Source organism: Bufo gargarizans, chromosome 5 (genome assembly GCF_014858855.1).
Source record: "Bufo gargarizans isolate SCDJY-AF-19 chromosome 5, ASM1485885v1, whole genome shotgun sequence".
Classification (NCBI taxonomy): Eukaryota; Metazoa; Chordata; class Amphibia; order Anura; family Bufonidae; genus Bufo; species Bufo gargarizans.
Window position 1 is genome coordinate 239598545 of NC_058084.1, and position 20100 is coordinate 239618644.

General features: G+C 41.3%; 1 protein-coding gene across 1 annotated transcript in view; it reads right to left on the reverse strand.

The window, feature by feature from the left end:
- Positions 1–4016: 4016 nt before the first annotated feature.
- Positions 4017–20100, reverse strand: part of SLC6A19 (solute carrier family 6 member 19) — a 178130-nt gene continuing 162046 nt past the window's right edge. Inside the window, exons 10-12 of the mRNA XM_044294082.1 lie at positions 16148–16307; positions 5591–5753; positions 4017–5212 (exon numbers count right to left, since the gene is read on the reverse strand). Coding sequence (XP_044150017.1) covers positions 5003–5212; positions 5591–5753; positions 16148–16307 — 533 coding nt within the window. The 3' untranslated portion in view covers positions 4017–5002. The remainder of the gene's footprint in view (positions 5213–5590; positions 5754–16147; positions 16308–20100) is intronic.

Genomic DNA, 20100 nt, shown 5'->3' on the forward strand with positions numbered 1-20100 from the left:
TTGAAATACAGCTATTTTGTGCAAAGATATATTTACTTCAGGCCTACACTGTTTCAGACCGTGTAAGATACCACCCTACATACAGGGGTTTGAATCAGGCTTTAGAAATACAGCCATTTGAAATACAACCATTTTAGGTAAAGATATATTTATTTCATGCCTACAGTGGTTCAGACTGTGTGAGATACCCCCTCTACATACAGGGGTTTGAATCAGTCATTCGAAATATAGCCTTTTGAAATACAGCCATTTTGTGCAAAGATATATTGAATTCAGGCCTACTGTGGTTCGGACCGTGTGAGATACACCCTCTACATACACGGGTTTGAATCAGGGATTTGAAATACAGCCATTTGAAATACAACCATTTTGTGCAAAGATATATTACCTTCAGGCATACACTGGTTCAGGCCCTGTGAGATACCCCCTCTACATACAGGGGTTTGAATCAGGGATTTGAAATACAGCTATTTTGTGCAAAAATATATTTACTTCAGGCCTACACTGTTTCAGACCGTGTAAGATACCACCCTACATACAGGGGTTTGAATCAGGCTTTAGAAATACAGCCATTTGAAATACAACCATTTTAGGTAAAGATATATTTATTTCATGCCTACAGTGGTTCAGACTGTGTGAGATACCCCCTCTACATACAGGGGTTTGAATCAGTCATTCGAAATATAGCCTTTTGAAATACAGCCATTTTGTGCAAAGATATATTTACTTCAGGCCTACAGTGGTTCAGACCGTGTGAGATACTCCCTCCTACATAGAGGGGTTTGATTCAGGGATTTGGAATACAGCCATTTGAAATACAGCCATTTCATGCAAAGATATATTTACTTCAGGCCTACAGTGGTTCAGACAGTGTGAGATACCCCCTCTACATACAGCGGTTTGATTCAGGGATTTGAAATACAGCCATTTCAAATACAGCCATTTTGGGCAAATATATATTTTCTTCAGGCCTACAGTGGTTCAGGCCCTGTGAGATACTCCCTCTACATACAGGGGTTTGATACAGGTATTTGAAATACAGCCATTTGAAATACAGCCCTTTTGTGCAAAGGTATATTTACTTCAGGCCTACAGTCTTTCAGACTGTGTGAGATACCCCCTCTACATACAGGGGTTAGAATCAGGTGGTAGCTGCAAATACAGTGAAGGAGTTTAAGCATGCATGGGATAGGCATAAGGCCATCCTTCATATAAGATAGGGCCAGGGGCTATCCATAGTATTCAGTATATTGGGCAGACTAGAGGGGCCAAATGGTTCTTATCTGCTGACACATTCTATGTTTCTATGTTATCAATATGTAAGTATTTATCTGGGTCAAGCTGGGTACTAACCTGAATGGCCTAATTGTTGTATTTTGTAAATATACCCATACCCAGATTGTTCTCCATTGGGTCCTCCATTGTTATGTGTATTTAGTGACTGAAACTTTGGTAGTTCTTGCTAAGTCTTCCTCTGGATAGCTCTCAAAAATTCTCTTCACCTCAGTCTGTCTAAAGTCTCCACCTCCAGCGTACATACAGCAAGGCATGTCAGATACTGCAGCTTCAAGGAGGACTTCTGTTGGTGCAATTAGTAGATAAGGCAGCACTAGTCTTTGTAAGTGAAGCAGTGTACTATTTATTCCATACAATCCAGTAGATGCAACATTTCACAGCTTTTTCACAGCCTCTTCACAGCCCTTTTCAAACCAAAACATTGCATCTGCTGGATTATATGGATTTTTTCACTTCTTCACTGCCTTATCTACTGGTTGGATATGGTCTACAGAGGTGACAGCCGAGACTCACTTCTACTATAAATGTGCACTGACCCTCTATTCAACCTACATTGCAATCATTGTATGAACTCTTTTCTTTAACTTTGGGGCCCAATTGGTGGCAGGTGAACTGGAGAGTATGTATCAAGCAGCAGTGATCTGTGACATTTCTTTGATTGGGTCCTTGTTGGCACTACCAGCCATAATGTCCTGATGGCAGCCCTTGCATGGGGTTATCCAGGAGGGTGCGTAGCTGTTATCATTCTAAGAGATTTACCATTCCTAAAGAAAGAAAAAGGTGCACATTTAAGCCTGCTCTTAGCAGGGGAAGATATCATTTTCTGTTGTTAGGGCAGCCCAAGATGCTTCAAAATAAATTTGCTACATTTTATCCCAACACACTTCAATTTGACTGGAGTATAAAATACGCTTCCCCAAATGTATTCCATTGTTTTATTTCTTATCATAGTACTGAAATTTAATACATAACATCGGGCCTGTACTGAACAACCACACACCTCTCTGAATGGTCTTTCGTTTCTCTATCATCACGATTCAAGATTTGACACACTTTTCTGCAATCTGTAGATTATTCAACCTGCATTATCCTATAATAATCTTACTTGACTAAATTTCCTCAGCATGGACTTTTTATATATTTACCCTAATTTAGATTAAACAATTTCACTTTTGTCAGGCTATGAATCATCATGCCAGGAAGGAAAGCTCCTTGGTGTACCTTGTATCATGCGGGCTGAAGCTGTTAAAATAACTAAATATTTGTTTGCATATTGTGCAAATGTTATATGTTAATGTTGCTCTATAATGTGGTATTAATGCTAAGAACTATGACTAGTGCAAGCCTGTTAAACACATATAACATTGTCAATGACTTTCTAGCAAATTAAATAAAACCAAATTTAGTTTATGCATAGGGGAAGTGATTAGAATTAATTTTGTAATATGCTCTTATTAGGAGATATTGTTAACTTTTCTTAGAAAACAAGCTATAAAATCTTCCATTAGCAATGCTTTAGATAAGCCTTTCTAAGGAAAGTACATCTTCAGTATATGCTATAGACACTGAAGATGCATCACTGTTAATGTGGAGGCAGGCTGCTGGGCCTGGCTGTAGTCTCCCTGCTGCTGCATATGTATAACACATTATGTATATATAACAGTCCCTGAGTGACATATCATCATTTATCCCTAATGATTATACTGACTGTCAGAGCTGCTCCCATTGACAGCCTGTTTCTCCTCTGTCTGAGTGGCATATCCACTAACTGACTATTTGCCGAAATGCGTTATGTAAATAAGGAAGAAACAGCTTTTCAGCGCTGACAGCCAGTGTAGAAGTCAGGGTGATGGGGAGAAAGTGTTTTACATAATATAGGGACTCCTAGGTAAAATATTTCTTCCTTGTTTCTGGGGAGATAGAAGAGGGACAGCCAGTGTAATCATTAGGGAGAAATGGTGATACATGACTTTGAGTTAGGTTTACATATATATGATCATAGGCAGCAGCAGGGAGGCTAGAGGCAGGCACAGGAGCCTGCTCCGCCATTAAATGGGAGCCATGTTCAGCTTGTACAGTACACACTGAAGATGGATTTTCCTTAGCAACACTCATGAATAATGGAAAACTGTTCCTTAATAAAAGTCAACAAAATCACATAAAAAGGTAGATTACAAAAAACTTTGAATCAATTCCCCTACATATTAAAAAAAGTTGAATTGAAAAATGACAATTACACTTTGGGCATACACATGAGATTGTTAGCCAACCACTCGTTTGGCCGAAAGCTGTCTCTCCCAATTCTTACAACATATACATACACAGTTTGAACAAGCATGCATACGTAATGAATGGAGAGAGGGGAGAATGCCTCTATCACCTGAGACCAAAGAGAATTAGTAGTTGAAATCCAATGTTTCCAATCTCCTATGAGATAAGCAGTCAGGGGAGAGTTGGGGGGCCAAGTAGATCTAATGTCTATGGCCAGCTTTAGGTATAAATGGTCTCATTTATCAAAACTGACAGGAAGAAAAATGTACATCTATCAGCAGATTTGTAGCTGTGAAACTGGCTTACCTGCTGCATGTGCTCTTGGCAACTGAAGGTATCTGTATTGCTCCCATGTTCATATGTGTCCGCATTACTGAGAAAAATGATGTTTTAATATATGCAAATGAGCTTCTAGGAGCAACAAGGGCATTGCTATTACTCCTAGAAACTCTGCTCTCTCTGTAACTGCTGCATTTTCTGCCCTTTGATTGACAGGGCCAGATATGATTTACACTGCCTGGCCCTGTCAAAGTGAAGTGGGTGCATTTGTTGCAGAGAGAGCTGAGCCTCTAGATATAATGGCATCACCCGATTGCTCCTATAGGTTTATTTGCATATATTAAAACATCATATTTTTCAGCAATCAGGTTTTAAATCAGTGTAGTAAATTGTAAGGATAGTTTGAATCTGACTAAGGCCGGTACAGCCAATGAGTTATTGCTGCCAATAAAGAACTCCTAAGCTCACCTAACCAACTCCGGTTCTTCTGATCCGCCGAGACGTGCAGTGCTACCTTTTTTCATACATTTCCCTGGATAGTGCACTTGGTCAGTTCTCTGATTGCGACAGTGTGAGCAGCAGCTGCGGTGGTTTTTACAGATACGCTTAGCAGGTGTTGTGCCTCTAACTCTAACACAACTGTTTCAGATGAGCGCCTTATCTACTTGTGAAGTTCTCGGTGGTCCTCCCTATGTGTGCTTCTTTTTTCTAGCATATATTTCTCAGCAATAAGGGAAAATAACATGGGACCAACACAGATGCCTTCAGCTGCCAATTGCACATGTAACAGGTCAGCCAGTATCATAGGTACAAATCTGCTGACAGATGCCCTTTAAGAAATGTGAGCTGAGCTTGGATTGGTTGCTATGGAAAACAAGGGCAATATTCTTTTAGAGAGATTTGCTAAATTATGTCCAAAGACTCTGTAAAGCAAGCAGAGATGTTTATGTAATTATTGAATGCAAAACTGAACATTTCTCTTTTGTGTGAGAAAAACTGTTGTTTTCCATTCCTTTACAGATGCTTCTGTTCCATTATGTGTTCTCCTGTGGTATTCCTCTGTTTTAAAATGAAAGAATCTTAGTAATACAACATGTTCTTCTGTTTTCTTTTACTGATATACTGTCAATATAAAGTCATTTTCTCCATGTAAACTTTACACTTTGTTTTTTGCATCACCATTGATAGACACCATAGATGCAGCATTCATAATGTTTTGCTGGTCATCATCCTTCTTTATGCATCTCCTAACAAATATGACGAGTGCAAACACAGGTATCACTAAACTTGGAACTCCAGCAAGTACTACAATTATTGCATACACCCAGTTGGGGTAAGGAATTTCTTTTGACTTCGGAAATTCTGCCTGTAATTAAGAATATGAAGAATGATTTATTATTTTATTTGCTCATTTATTATCTACTAATGATAATTGTTTATATGTTAGTTGAAAAAACATTTGCATCAGCTAATCTACATTTACACAAAACTCTGACTTCTTGTACCTTCAAAAAGCAATCTAGTTTAATCTAAGGGACCCCATCAGATGCAAACAGAGGTCATCTACTCTTTATTATGAATCGGTGCAAATCTTCCTTTGGAAGGTTAGCATGTCATTAATAGTAACATTGTCTCCCTTTCTAGACTCTCTCTACCAAAGGATTTTTAACCTCTAACAGCTTTAAAATTAATGAATATATCAGGCAATAACTGTATTATGAGAATACTTGTGTGAGATACTTACATAGTCGGGATCCCAAGTAATGTATAAAGGTTGCTCTGAAACTTTAACCACAAAATAGAAAATGAATATCACGAGCATAATCAGAGGGCTGATAACTCTCCAAGTGGCTTGCCAAAAGATGTTTGGTTTATGACCAATCATGAATTTGATGTCATTGTTAAACCTAAAAATGTAAAGAAGCATAATTTTATGCTGCAGTTGTTTATGGAAATCTTTACATGAATCTTTGTTTTATTGAAAGTGCAAATAAGGCTGGCGTGCTTCTAACTGCTGCACACTTACTGTAGATGTGGGTTAGGAAGTTTCATTTTGTAATGGAAAAAATTAAAATGTTAAATATTTGCAGACTTTGCATACGCCCTGAGTCTAAGTAAAGTAAAAGATATATATGCCAAATTTTAAGAAGATCGGATAATATTTTGAGGTTGCACACATTGATATGTTTTTTAAAAGTAGGCGAAAAATTATATTTTTCAATGTTAATTACTTTTATTGGGAAAACTAGAAATCACAAACTTAAAATAATATTAAAACTAGACACTAATATTAATAAGTAGTATGATAGGCAAAACATGGGTTATATTAATCAACTTTGAACGATGCAATCCCTTCTTTTGCTAGCTTAGTGACGACTTTTCTGTGATGCTCGACTACCCTTAACAAGAATTGGTTTTGTTGTTAGTCCCTGACCGATTCGTTAAACTTTTTTAACTGAGCAATTCCTCTTTCTGAGGTATCATTGACCACCTTAAGAGCGTTCGCATGGCTTCTTAGAGAATCATTGCAGTATTCTGTCACGTCGTGGATCCCAAACAATTCAAAAATAGTCTTTGTTTTATTAGTAACAAAATGGCTCAGGCCTTTTCCTTTGAACTAGGTTTTTACCCTCTAATCATTTCATTTCCTTTTTCTTTGCAAGTTTGGTTTCAACATTTTTATTCATATTTTCCTTAACAGCCTGAGTAATACCTTCGTCCAAAAAAGCCAATCCTACGTTTGTTTCTGACAGATACCAAAGGTGTCTCTTAGAAACCGTGAGAGCATGTTTTTTTAATGTCTGCATAAGCAGTAACATATCCAAATCATTCTTTGGAGCCCATCAACTTACAATTGCCTCATGCAAAAAGAGAACATATATGAGGCTGACAAAATGTGCAACCCGTTTCATTCCTTTCAATTCTTGTTGAGGAATATTCAACTTTTTAGTGAAGAGGACAATTTTAAGTGCATATATTGCCTCTGCCATCCACCTTACTTACCTGATTACTGAAGTCATTTTTAGACCAACCTCCTAGGTACATGAGTGAGAGTAGTAAAAACAGGGATCAATGTGTGCAACCTCTAAATATTATCAAATTTTCTCAAAATTTGGCATATATATCTTTTACATCATTGAGACTCACGCACGGAGTAAGCAAAGTCATATAAAAATGACATATTTGGAAAAATGAAACACCCTAATGTGGGTAGATCAAGTTGGTATGCTGTGGGTAAGTTATGTTTAAATTAGTTCAACACATTTATGCCCAAAAAGTTATAATAGGATAGGAATAGGTTTAAAGGAAAGGGTATGTATCAACTGCTTTAAAAATAAAAATAAAATCTACAGCTCCCACGGTGCTGTCTGTATATAGAGTCTATGTAACAAACACCACACTGGTACACTGCAAAGAAAACTTTCCTCGTGTAATAGTGTGTTTCCATATGTACAGAATAAAAGCTGATACTTGAATACTGATACAGATACTTGTAATTTTGTGTATATATATATATATATATATATATATATATATATATGTATATATTTAAACTACACACAAAAAAGAGATATTTGGCTTTCGGTGAAATTTATGGAAAGTTCACACTACAGTGATATTATATAAAGAAAGTAGAGAATTTAAGTATTAGTAAGTAATAGTGATTTCCTCATCTCAAACAATTTATTGAAACAAAAGCCAACAACAGTATTAGGTATATCCCTACAAAAATGTCAATGTCTCAATAACTTGTCATGTGTCCTTGAGCATCAATTACAGCTTGACAAAGAAGTCTCATGCTGTTCACAAGTCGACTTATTGTCTGCTGAGGTATGGAATGCCACTGTTACAGTTGATATGGTTGAACAACAGACATAAGTCCATCAATTTCAACCAAGGGATAGGTGGGGACGCGAATCCCAGAAGGAAGTGAGAATCAGATTTCTACACGTTTTCATAAGCATTAATGTTGTTTACTTTAAAGAAATCATCTAAAGCCTTTTTAAAACTGTCCACTGTTCCTGCTGTGACCACATCCTGAGGAAGTCTGTTCTTGAAGGGCGGCCCTCGGGTCATTGAGATTCTGGGGTATTGAGCGAATCAGGTGATCCCATAGGTTTGCAATGGTATTCAGGTCTGAAAAAAGTGCAGGCCACTTGAGGTACCCCAGTCTTCAGTAGCCGTTTCCTAATGATGCAACCTCGATGAGCTGGCGCATTGTCGTCCATGAAGATAAAATTAGGCCTGTGTTGTTCATGTAGAGGCACAATGACTGGATTAATAATGTTATTCAAGTAGTATGGGCTTGTCACTGTACCATTCACAAAGTATAGAGCAGTTCTGTATTGACTAGACACACCTGCCCACACTGTAACACCACCACCACCAAAGGCTCGTCTGCTGACAACTGTGGCTGATGCATAGCACTCTCCTTGATATCTCCAACATCATTGGCAGCCACCATTTCTGCTCAGCATAAATTTACTTTCATCAGTGAACAGCACTGTGGTCCAGTGTAGATGCTCCCTGGCCCATGCAAGACGCTGACGCTGTGGTCAGTTAACCTTGCAGGTTATTTAGGAAGGAGACCATGTGGATTTAAATGGTTTCCAATGGTCTGATGTGTCACTTGGGTGCCTCTCATATCCCTTAAATGTGCCTGGAGTTGTGTGGCATTCATCATCCAGTTCCGCAGGGCATTTTTCACAATGAAGCAGTCATCAGTGTGGGATGTGACCAAAGGACATCCATTTCTATGCCTTTCTGTTACTCTTCCAGTCTCTCTTTCTCTGTTGCAACCTGCTGATGACACTCTGTGACACTCTAAGCTCAGTGGCCACTTCTGTCTGAGAACATCCTGCTTGAAGCCTCGCAATCACGAGGTACTGTTGATCAATTGTTAGGTGTCGTCTTGGTCTAATGATGTCAAAATGAGAACAGCATGACGAGGAGGACTGTTTAAATACCAATTCTAATTGAACCTGGAAATTTATTGGGCGATTCATGGATCAAACACCTGTTTGTAAAAGAACAGCAAGTTGTGCAAAAAGTACTGAAACGATGAACAGTTGGACATGTGTATTCAAAAGTTTAGAGAAGGTCACATTAAGTTCACCTGTAAAGGTTAGAGTGTATTTTTAGGTTCATCCTGAAATTTCACCCACAAGCCAAATATCCCTAACTTTTTGTGAGTAGTGTACATATGCACTACACAGCACTACTGCGTGTAATGTGTGTATCTATATATTATATATAATGAGAACACTATCTATATTAAGCACCGCTACCCATGTCCAGATATTGAGCACCGTGAGGCTGTGTAGTTCCCTAATATGCAAAATAAGCAGATGTTGACACACACAGTAAGAGGCGCACACTGAAAATGATTTACTTACTGCTGTGGGTTCTCTTTCTCCTCTGGAGTCTTATGGAGGCTTAAGGAGATGATCGATCATTGACATGCACACATTAACTCCTAGGGTCCTTTATACTCGCATTATATTATCACAAAGGTAATTTACCATTTCCTACACACATTTATTTCTAGGGGGTCATTGTACATTGTGATTTTGTCACAGATTTTGCCTCAAATTGATCAAAAACGGCAATAAAATAGCATTGTATACAGATGTGTGTAGGAGTGCAGTACTGGAGGCTAAATTGCACACCTTGCTGTCCTAGCACAGAGCCGCCTGAGGCTATAGCCTTGCTACATGAATAGTGCACCCATGTGCATAGATGTAGTGAGCACATTGGACAAATATATATGTAGGAGAACCGGACCAGTACCACAAATAATGGCAGTGGAGAAACAGGTCAGCGTTAACATGTTTAGTTTAAAGAGAACTTGTGATCACGAAAAGCAGTGCAATCTGCAGGAAGCATGTTTTAGAGCAGCAGAAGCTAAGCATATTTATATATACTTTTCTTGGAAAATATTAAGTAAAATTTGTCATTTATATGTTTAAATCTGTTTTATCTCTGATTGATAGAATTGTCTATGTAAGTGTTTATACTGGCTTGGACTTTCCCATAGGGTGACAGATGAATCCCTAGTGGGCCCATGAGCAAGGGTGGGCTCCCAGTCTGCCATCCACTGCACTAGTGGCACATGGCACAGTAGACTTAGGGTCCATTCACACGTCAACAAAATGGGTCTGCATCCGTTCCACAATTTTGCGGAACAGGTGAGGACCCATTCATTTTCAATGGGGCCGGAATGTGCTGTCCGCATCCGCCTTTGCGGATCCGCACTCCTGGATCAGCACTTTCATTCTGCAAAAAAATAGAATATGTCCTATTCTTGTCCGGACAAGAAAAGGCATTTTATATGAGAGTTCCGGCAATGTGTGCTCCGCAAAATGTGCAACGCACATTGCCGGTGTCCGTGTTTTGCGGATCGGCAAAACACATACAGACGTGTGAATGGACTCTAACTGCACAGTGTATAGATAGACAGCATCAGTGTCAGACTGGGGTACCTAGGGCCAACCAGTAAAATTTATTTTGGGGGCCCACCATATGGATACATTCAAATATATTAAATAATTTAACAAGTTTTTTATATGAACATAGGCTGGTTGAGGTGCTGTACATTGCATATATGCATGTAGTGCAGTAAATCTAATGTTTTATGTGCCACTTATGCAGGGAGAGGGAGACTAGGGGCCCACCTTGCTCAGGGGCCCACCAGATGATTTGCCTGTACCCCTGTGGGCCAGACTGAACCTGTGCAGCATACATCTCAACTAGCCTATGCATCCAAATAAAAACTGTGTAGATTATTTAACATACTACCCAGTTAATTATAGATGCTTCAGGTGGCTGAGGTGAATTCCAGGCACAGAGGCAGCCAGCCAGTATCCTTTTTCTCCAGGGACCCACCTTCTCGTCGCTCTTATATATATATATATATATAAGAGTCCTCATCTCTTATATATATATAAAAACTAGCAGAAGGACCTGGCTTTGCACGGGTATATTTCATCTATTTAATTTAATGTTTCTGTGTGTCGTTAAAAGATATTAACATGTTCTCCCAAAGATCAGACAGACAGAAACTCATTTTTATATATATGAGACTAGCAGAAGGACCCGGCTTTGCAGGGATATAGTTCATCTATTTCATTTTATGTTTCTGTGTGTCATAAAAAGATATCAACAGTTTCCCCCATAACAGTGACCCTCTACAGTACCTGTCCCTTTAATAATGACCTCCACAGTGCCTGCCCATTTAACACTGACCTCCACAGTGGCTGTCCCTTTAACATTGACGTCCACAGTGCCCGCCCCTTTTAACAGTGATCTCCACAGTACCTGCCCCTTTAACATTGACGTCCAGAGTGCCTGCCCCTTTAACAGTGCCTGCCCCTTTAGCAGTGCCTGCCCCTTCAACAGTGACCACCACAATGACCGCCCCTTTAACAGTGACCTCCAAAGTGGCCACCCATTTAACATTGACCACCCCTTTAAGATTGACCTTCATAGTGGCTGCCCCTTTAACAGTGACCTTTACAGTGCCCACCCCTCTAACAGTGACTTCCACAGTGCCCACCCCTTTAACAGTGACCTCCACAGTGACCACCCCTTTAACATTGACCACCCTTTTAACAGTGAACTTCATAGTGGCCGTCCCTTTAACAGTGACTTCCACAGTGCCCGCCCTTTTAACAGTGACCTCCGCACTGCCTGCCCCTTTAACAGTGACCTCCACATTGCCTATCCCTTTAATAGTGACCGCCCCTTTAACAGTGACCTCCATGGTGCCCACTCTTTTAACAGTGACCTCCACAGTACCTCCCTTTTTAACAGTGACTTCCACAGTGCCCGCCCCTTTAACATTGACTACCTTTTTAACAGTGACCTCCACAGCACCTGCCTTTTTAACAGTGACCTCCACAGTGCCCACCCCTTTAACATTGACCACCCCTTTAACAGTGACCTTCATAGTGGCCGCCCCTTTAACAGTGACTTTCACAGTACCCGCCCCTTTAACAGTGACTTCCACAGTGCCTGCCCCTATTACAGTGACCTCAACAGTGCCCGCCTCTTTAACAGTGAACTCCACAGGGCCTGTCTTTTTATTAGTGGCCCCTGCCCCCCATGCATATAGCAGTGTAGTTGTGCCATTATATGACTGAATATTTAAGGACCTGCGAACTGCTAAAACCTGTGATCAGTTTTTTGGCACCTGGAGTTGGACCTGCGAGCTTCTATTGGCTGATAAGGGACATGTGACCGTGTGTATGGCAGTTTGGATATGAATAGAAAGCCTTGCAGGCTTTTATTGGCTAATGCTGTAAATTTTTTGGGGAATATCTCAGGAATTGTACATCCTAGAGAGCATAGACCTGGTCTAAAACCTTTCCGGACACCTGATGTACCTGTGTGCCAAAGAACGTCCAGGCAGACAGACGTCTAGACAGACAGACAGAAACTCATCTCTTATATATATAAAAATGAGCTTCTGTCTGTCGGTCTAAGAGATGAGTTTCTGTCTGTCTAGACGTTCTTTATGCGCGACCAAACGACTAGACCGATCTCCACCAAATTTGTCACACAGGTACATCAGGTGTCCGGGAAGGTTTTAGACTAGGTCTGAGATATTCCCCTAAAAAATGACCAGCATTAGCCAATAGAAGCCAGCAAGCCTTTCATTTTAATCCAAACTGCCATTTACACGGTCACATGTCCCTTATTAGCCAACAGAAGCTCGCAGGTCCTACTTCAGGTTGCCATAACAACTGATCACAGGTTTTAGCAGTTCGCAGGTCCTTAAATATTCAGTCATATGACGTGTGATGGCACAACTACACTGCTACATGCATTGGGGGTAGGGGTCACTATTAAATGGACGGACGCTGTGGACTTCACTGTTAAAGGGGCGGGCAGTGTGGAGGTCACAGTTAAAGGGGTGGGCACTGTAAAGGTCACTGTTAAAGGGGTGGTCACTGTGAAGGTCACTGTTAAAGGGGAAACCACTATGAAGGTCACTGTTAAAGGGGTGGTCAATGTTAAAGGGGCGGGCACTGTGGAAGTTACTGTTAAAGGGGCAGGTACTGTGGAGGTCACTGTTGAATGGGTGGGGTTTGTGGACATCACTGTTAAAGAGGCGGGCACTGTGGAGGTCACTATTGAAGAGATGGGCACTGTAGACATAACTGGTAAAGGGGTGGCCACTGTTAAAGGGATGGACACTGTGGAGGTCACTATTAAAGGGGCGGGCACTATGGAGGTCACTGTTAAAGGGGCAGTCCCTGTTAAAGGGGCTGGCACTCTGGAGGTCTCTGTTAAAGGGGTGGGCACTGTGGAAGATCACTATTAAAGGGGTGGGCACTGTGAAGGTCACTGTAAAAGGGACGGCCACTATGAAGGTCACTGTTAAAGGGATGGTCAATTTTAAAGGGGCGGGCACTGTGGAGGTCACTGTTAAAGGGGCGGACACTTTGGAAGTCACTGTTAAAGGGGCAGGCACTGTGGAGGTCACTGTTAAATGGGCAGCTACTATGAAGGTCATCGTTAAAGGGGTGGTAAATGTTAAAGGGTGGGCACTGTGGAGGTCACTGTTAAAGGGACGGGCACTGTGGAGGTCACTGTTAAAGGGGCAGGCACTGTGGAGGTCACTGTTAAATGGGCAGGTACTGTAGAAGTCACTGTTATGGGGGAAACTGTTGATATCATTTTACACATGGAAACATAAAATGAAATATACCCATGTGAAGCTGGGTCCTTCTGCTAGTAATTAATAAAATTGCAGCCTTTTGCTGCTGCCTGCTACTGTGTGAGCATTCCAGGTTCACATAACTAAGAAAGCCCTAGTCAAAGCGGGCATGGCATGGAGGGGAAGGGGACAGGATGGTAGGCCCATCTCATTTACCATTTTCTTCACCTGTTTTAGGCGTAGAAATTGGTCTAAATGTAAGACAACTTGTATTTAGAAGTGGTGGTGAAGCCGCCAAAAATATGTAGAGGCCTGTTATTGGGAAAAAAAAACTTTTATAATATGCAAATGGTACTCTAGGAGCTCCTGCTCCTAGAGGCTCTATTCTTCCCCCTCTGACCACGCCCTGCTACACTTGATTGACAGGGCCAGGCACCATTGGTCTCCTCCTGACTGCCCTGTCTGCTGTGGAAATCTTGCGCCTGCTCTGTCCCGTTCAGTAATCGGTGTGGGCGCAGTGAGTGAAGGACGCTCGCCGGCTGCCGGCGTCACTCACTGCGCCTGTGCCGAGTACTGAACGGGACGGCGCAGGCGCGAGGTTTCCATGACAGACAGGGCCGGCAGGAGGAGACATACGCTGCCTGGCCCTGTCAATAAAGTGTAGCAGGGCGTGGCCAGAGGTGGGAGAACGGAGCCTCTAGGAGCAAGATCAATGACCCCCCCTGCTCCCAGAGGCTCATTTGCATATTTTCATTAAGTTGAGAGCAGGAGCGCACAGTGTCATTGGTTGCTATGACGCCGTGCACTTCATGCCGCCGCTGCACTACAGTAATACACTCATATAGTGTATTACTGTAGTGCAGCGGCAGCATGAAGCGCACGGCGTCATGGCGTCATAGCAACCAATGATGCCGTGCGCTCCTGCTCTCAACAGGAATCCAGGCCGTGTTACCACGGACGGCTCTCGGCTGCGTGCATGAGGCCTTAGTCATAGGATAGGCAGCAGAGTACTGCTGAAAACATTTATTTGGTGATTTGCAAATGGGAGTCAGGTAATATCTGCATGTAGCTGTGCAGTGAGTCCCCAGAATGTACCGCAGTCACTGTATGTATACACTGAGTATACATAGATAGCTGTCAGTCACTGATAGTAGTGCACAGGAATTATCCTACGTTTAGAAAGTTATACTGAACCTTTTTCCACAAAGCTATATATGCATCTGCTCGCTTCCTCTTGCTCTTTAACATGCAGCCTGCGGATTGTACTGTATTTTATGGTGACATATTCAATTTAGGCCATTTTAGGGCTTGTGCAAGATTTTTTATTATCTTGGACAATCCCTTTAAAGGGTGATTTTTTATATATATTGGGGGTTATCTGAGATTTTTTCTTTTTTTCTTTAATATTTCTATTGGATAACCCATTTAATGTTTATTCCTCATAGCTCTAATACCCATAGATTTTTAAAGAACACATGTATTTAGAGTGTGTGCTTTTTGCAAAATTTGAAGGTACTTGCAAGATAGAGTGAGTGGAGGTAGACCAAGACCTTCCATGTCACATGCTTGTCTCTCATTGAAGGTAATGGCTATTGACTATAATTCTTTTTGAGGGTTAAATTATTAATACCAAGCACTGCCACTATACAACGTTTGGCGCTGTCCTTGGAAAGCTGCCGAGAGCCTGCATCACTCTCCAGAGCTTTGGTGAGCACAGTGGCTCTCTGAAACAGCTGATCGGCAGGGATGCCAGGACTTGGATCCCCGCTGTTGTGATACTGATTAGGGATGAGTAAATTGACTTCAGATGAAACATCCAAAGTCGATTCGTATATTATTGTACAAAGTGAGCGCTCCGTACAGTATTAGAATATATAGGCTCTTATGAGCCAAAGTTATTAGTTCGAGAAATCTCACAAGACTTCGCATAATAATTAGATAAATTAATTTCTACTGTAAAAACCATTTCCCAAACTTGGGTTTAGTTCCAAGTAATAACTTCAGCTCATCGGAGCCAATACATTCTAATACTGTACAGATCCCCTGCTCCGTACAGTATTAAAACATAGTATTTAGCGAATCGACTTCGGATGTTTAATCCAATTTCGATTCGCTCATCCCTAAGGCCTCTTGCACAGGACCATATGCCCTTCGAGATATGCGATCCGTGAGCGGCATTGTCCAGGAGCGGCCTTGATTGTGCGCATGGGAGCACACAGCATCATTGTAATCTATGTTGCTGTGTGCTCCCGTATGCACGATCACCAGAAAAAAATGTGTGAAAACAAACTCAGAGGGTTGAAGTTTACCTAAGTTTACCTGACAGAAACCTGGCACAAAATAAAAAATAACCATTACTTATCTGCAAATCTCATATCACTGCTCCAGCAGTCTCCACTCATCCTGCATTGCCAAGGCTGGTGATTGGCTGCAGGGGTTATGTAAATGATGTACATGAGGTTATCACTGCAGAACTGGTGTGGACTGCAGGAGCTGCAGGAGATTTGAAGAGTATTTTTTTTATTTTATTTTTTTACTTTATAGCATTTTTGGTGTTAGGGAAATTCTTAATCCTGGGCAATGCTGCAATGAAACTTCAGGGTCATTTTTAGAAGAGTGACAATTTTTCAGGAAACTTACCTATTTATTCCATATATGTAAACCACTGAAAACATCTCACAAAAGGCTATTATCAACAATGGTATGGATCCAGCAAAACTGTCAAACAGAGTCAGCCAATAATTTCCAGACTTCATCACAAATATAAGTGCAATCAAAAATGAAACAGCACATATTGTACCTACGGTAAATGAAAAATGGGAAAAACATCTGCTCAATATTTCTCATTTATGGTAATTCAGGTTGTCAAAACCTCTCCCTCTACTTACTTTTATCCACAATACCTGTGCTGTGATTTACAGACATGTATCCTTGCTCTGACAATGTCCTGCTCCAGCTAGCCGAGCAAAGGCAGAAGCTTTGCTTCAGCTTTGGAGCAGTGACTTTGCAGGCGCTGCTCCACTTCCAGGCAGGCACTTCACCTGCAGGGACAGCCCCCCACAGGTGCAGTAGTCCTGCTGAAAAGACTATTCATTTTGAATATTGTGTCAGAGAAGAGATTTTGTAAACCCTATTTGATAGCATTATAGAGTAAACGTGTAGCATATTTCCAGTGTGCAGGCAACACAAAACAACTGCAGACCCATTCAGTATAGTTATCAGAGCTCTGCCAGGTAAAAAGCTGAGCAGCTATTGAATAACTTTTCCGTATACACAAAATAAACTAAATTATCCTCCAGTAGTCTATGTACATAAACCGAAATCTATGGCAGCTCTGAGCTGCCGTAGATTTCTAGCTTCATTTGTGACAGAAACCTGGCATAAATGAAGATAAATTAGTTATGGCAGCTGGTCACACCCCCTTCCCGCCCTTGTCACATCCCCTTTCTTAAAAGTGGATAGGCTTCAAATAAACTGGAAGTCGCAAATGCATTGTTTGCATTATTTTAATACCACTGTTCAGGTGCAAGGGAGATGATAAATCTACCTCATGTGCATAGTCGACAATGCTCTGGTCACTCAATGAGGGAGATTTATCATTTTTCTTGCGCCTGAAAAGTTGTGTTAAAAGGTCATAAATAGGGATGAGCGAACTCGAACTGTATAGTTCGGGTTCGTACCGAATTTTGGGGTGTCCGTGACACGGACCCGAACCCGGACATTTTCGTAAAAGTCCGGGTTCGGGTTCGGTGTTCGTCGCTTTCTTCGCGCTTTTGTGACGCTTTCTTGGCGCTTTTTGAAAGGCTGCAAAGCAGCCAATCAACAAGCGTCATACTACTTGCCCCAAGAGGCCATCACAGCCATGCCTACTATTGGCATGGCTGTGATTGGCCAGAGCACCATGTGACCCAGCCTCTATTTAAGCTGGAGTCACATAGCGCCGCCCGTCACTCTGCTCTGATTAGCGTAGGGAGAGGTTGCGGCTGCGACAGTAGGGCGAGATTAGGCAGATTAACTCCTCCAAAGGACTTGATTAACTGATCGATCTGCAGCTGTGGATCATTGAGCTGCTGATCCTCAATTGCTCACTGTTTTTAGGCTGCACAGACCGTTTGTCAGTCACATTTTTCTGGGGTGATCGGCGGCCATTTTGTGTCTTGTGGTGCGCCAGCACAAGCTGCGACCAAGTGCATTTAACCCTCAATGGTGTGGTTGTTTTTTGGCTAAAGCCTACATCAGGGTGAAGCTGTCACACCAAGTGCATTTAACCAGCAATAGTCTGTTCATTTTTTGGCCATATACAAAATCAGGGGCAAGCTGCGCCTGTCACCAAGTGCATTTAACCCTCAATGGTGTGGTTGTTTTTTGGCTAAAGCCTACATCAGGGTGAAGCTGTCACACCAAGTGCATTTAACCAGCAATAGTCTGTTCATTTTTTGGCCATATACTAAATCAGGGGCAAGCTGCGCCTGTCACCAAGTGCATTTAACCCTCAATGGTGTGGTTGTTTTTTGGCTAAAGCCTACATCAGGGTGAAGCTGTCACACCAAGTGCATTTAACCAGCAATAGTCTGTTTATTTTTTGGCCATATCCCAGTCTAATTCTGTCACTAAATCCATACCGGTCACCCAGCGCCTAAATACTAGGCCTCAAATTTATATCCAGCTAAATCTGTCCCTAGTGCTGTAGCTGGGCGAGTTATTTAGTGTCCGTTCAAGCACATTTCTTGTTCTGGGTTGAAATACAATTCCCAATTTAGCAATTTCATAATTTAGTGGTTTCTGCTATATCAGAGCTATTTGAAATCTATCCCTAAAAGGGTATATAATATTCAAGGTGCACATTGGGTCATTCAGAATAACTTCACACACACCCGCTACTGTGTATTTCCAAGTCTAATTCTGGCACTAAACCCATACCTGTCACCCAGCGCCTAAATACTAGGCCTCAAATTTATATCCCGCTAAATCTGTCCTTAGTGCTGTAGCTGGGCGAGTTATTTAGTGTCCGTTCAAGCACATTTCTTGTTCTGGGTTGAAATACAATTCCCAATTTAGCAATTTCATAATTTAGTGGTTTCTGCTATATCAGAGCTATTTGAAATCTATCCCTAAAAGGGTATATAATATTCAAGGTGCACATTGGGTCATTCAGAATAACTTCACACACACCCGCTACTGTGTATTTCCAAGTCTAATTCTGGCACTAAACCCATACCTGTCACCCAGCGCCTAAATACTAGGCCTCAAATTTATATCCCGCTAAATCTGTCCTTAGTGCTGTAGCTGGGCGAGTTATTTAGTGTCCGTTCAAGCACATTTCTTGTTCTGGGTTGAAATACAATTCCCAATTTAGCAATTTCATAATTTAGTGGTTTCTGCTATATCAGAGCTATTTGAAATCTATCCCTAAAAGGGTATATAATATTCAAGGTGCACATAGGGTCATTCAGAATAACTTCACACACACGCTTCTGTGCATTTCCAAGTCTAATTCTGTCACTAAATCCATACCGGTCACCCAGCGCCTAAATACTAGGCCTCAAATTTATATCCAGCTAAATCTGTCCCTAGTGCTGTAGCTGGGCGAGTTATTTAGTGTCCGTTCAAGCACATTTCTTGTTCTGGGTTGAAATACAATTCCCAATTTAGCAATTTCATAATTTAGTGGTTTCTGCTATATCAGAGCTATTTGAAATCTATCCCTAAAAGGGTATATAATATTCAAGGTGCACATTGGGTCATTCAGAATAACTTCACACACACCCGCTACTGTGTATTTCCAAGTCTAATTCTGGCACTAAACCCATACCTGTCACCCAGCGCCTAAATACTAGGTCTCAAATTTATATCCCGCTAAATCTGTCCTTAGTGCTGTAGCTGGGCGAGTTATTTAGTGTCCGTTCAAGCACATTTCTTGTTCTGGGTTGAAATACAATTCCCAATTTAGCAATTTCATAATTTAGTGGTTTCTGCTATATCAGAGCTATTTGAAATCTATCCCTAAAAGGGTATATAATATTCAAGGTGCACATTGGGTCATTCAGAATAACTTCACACACACCCGCTACTGTGTATTTCTAAGTCTAATTCTGTCACTAAACCCATACCTGTCACCCAGCGCCTAAATACTAGGCCTCAAATTTATATCCTGCTAAATCTCTCGTTAACGCTGTCCTGTTGTGGCTGGGAAAGTTATTTAGTGTCCGTCAAAGCACATTTTTTGTTCTGGGTTTAAATACAATTCCCAATTTAACAATTTCATAATTTAGTGGTTTCTGCTATATCAGAGCTATTTGAAATCTATCCCTAAAAGGGTATATAATATTCAAGGTGCACATTGGGTCATTCAGAATAACTTCACACACACACGCTTCTGTGCATTTCCAAGTCTAATTCTGTCACTAAATCCATACCGGTCACCCAGCGCCTAAATACTAGGCCTCAAATTTATATCCCGCTGAATTTGAATACAATACATTGGGCCAAATAATATATTTGTTGTTGTGGTGAACCATAACAATGAGAAAAACATCTAGTAAGGGACGCGGACGTGGACATGGTCGTGGTGGTGTTAGTGGACCCTCTGGTGC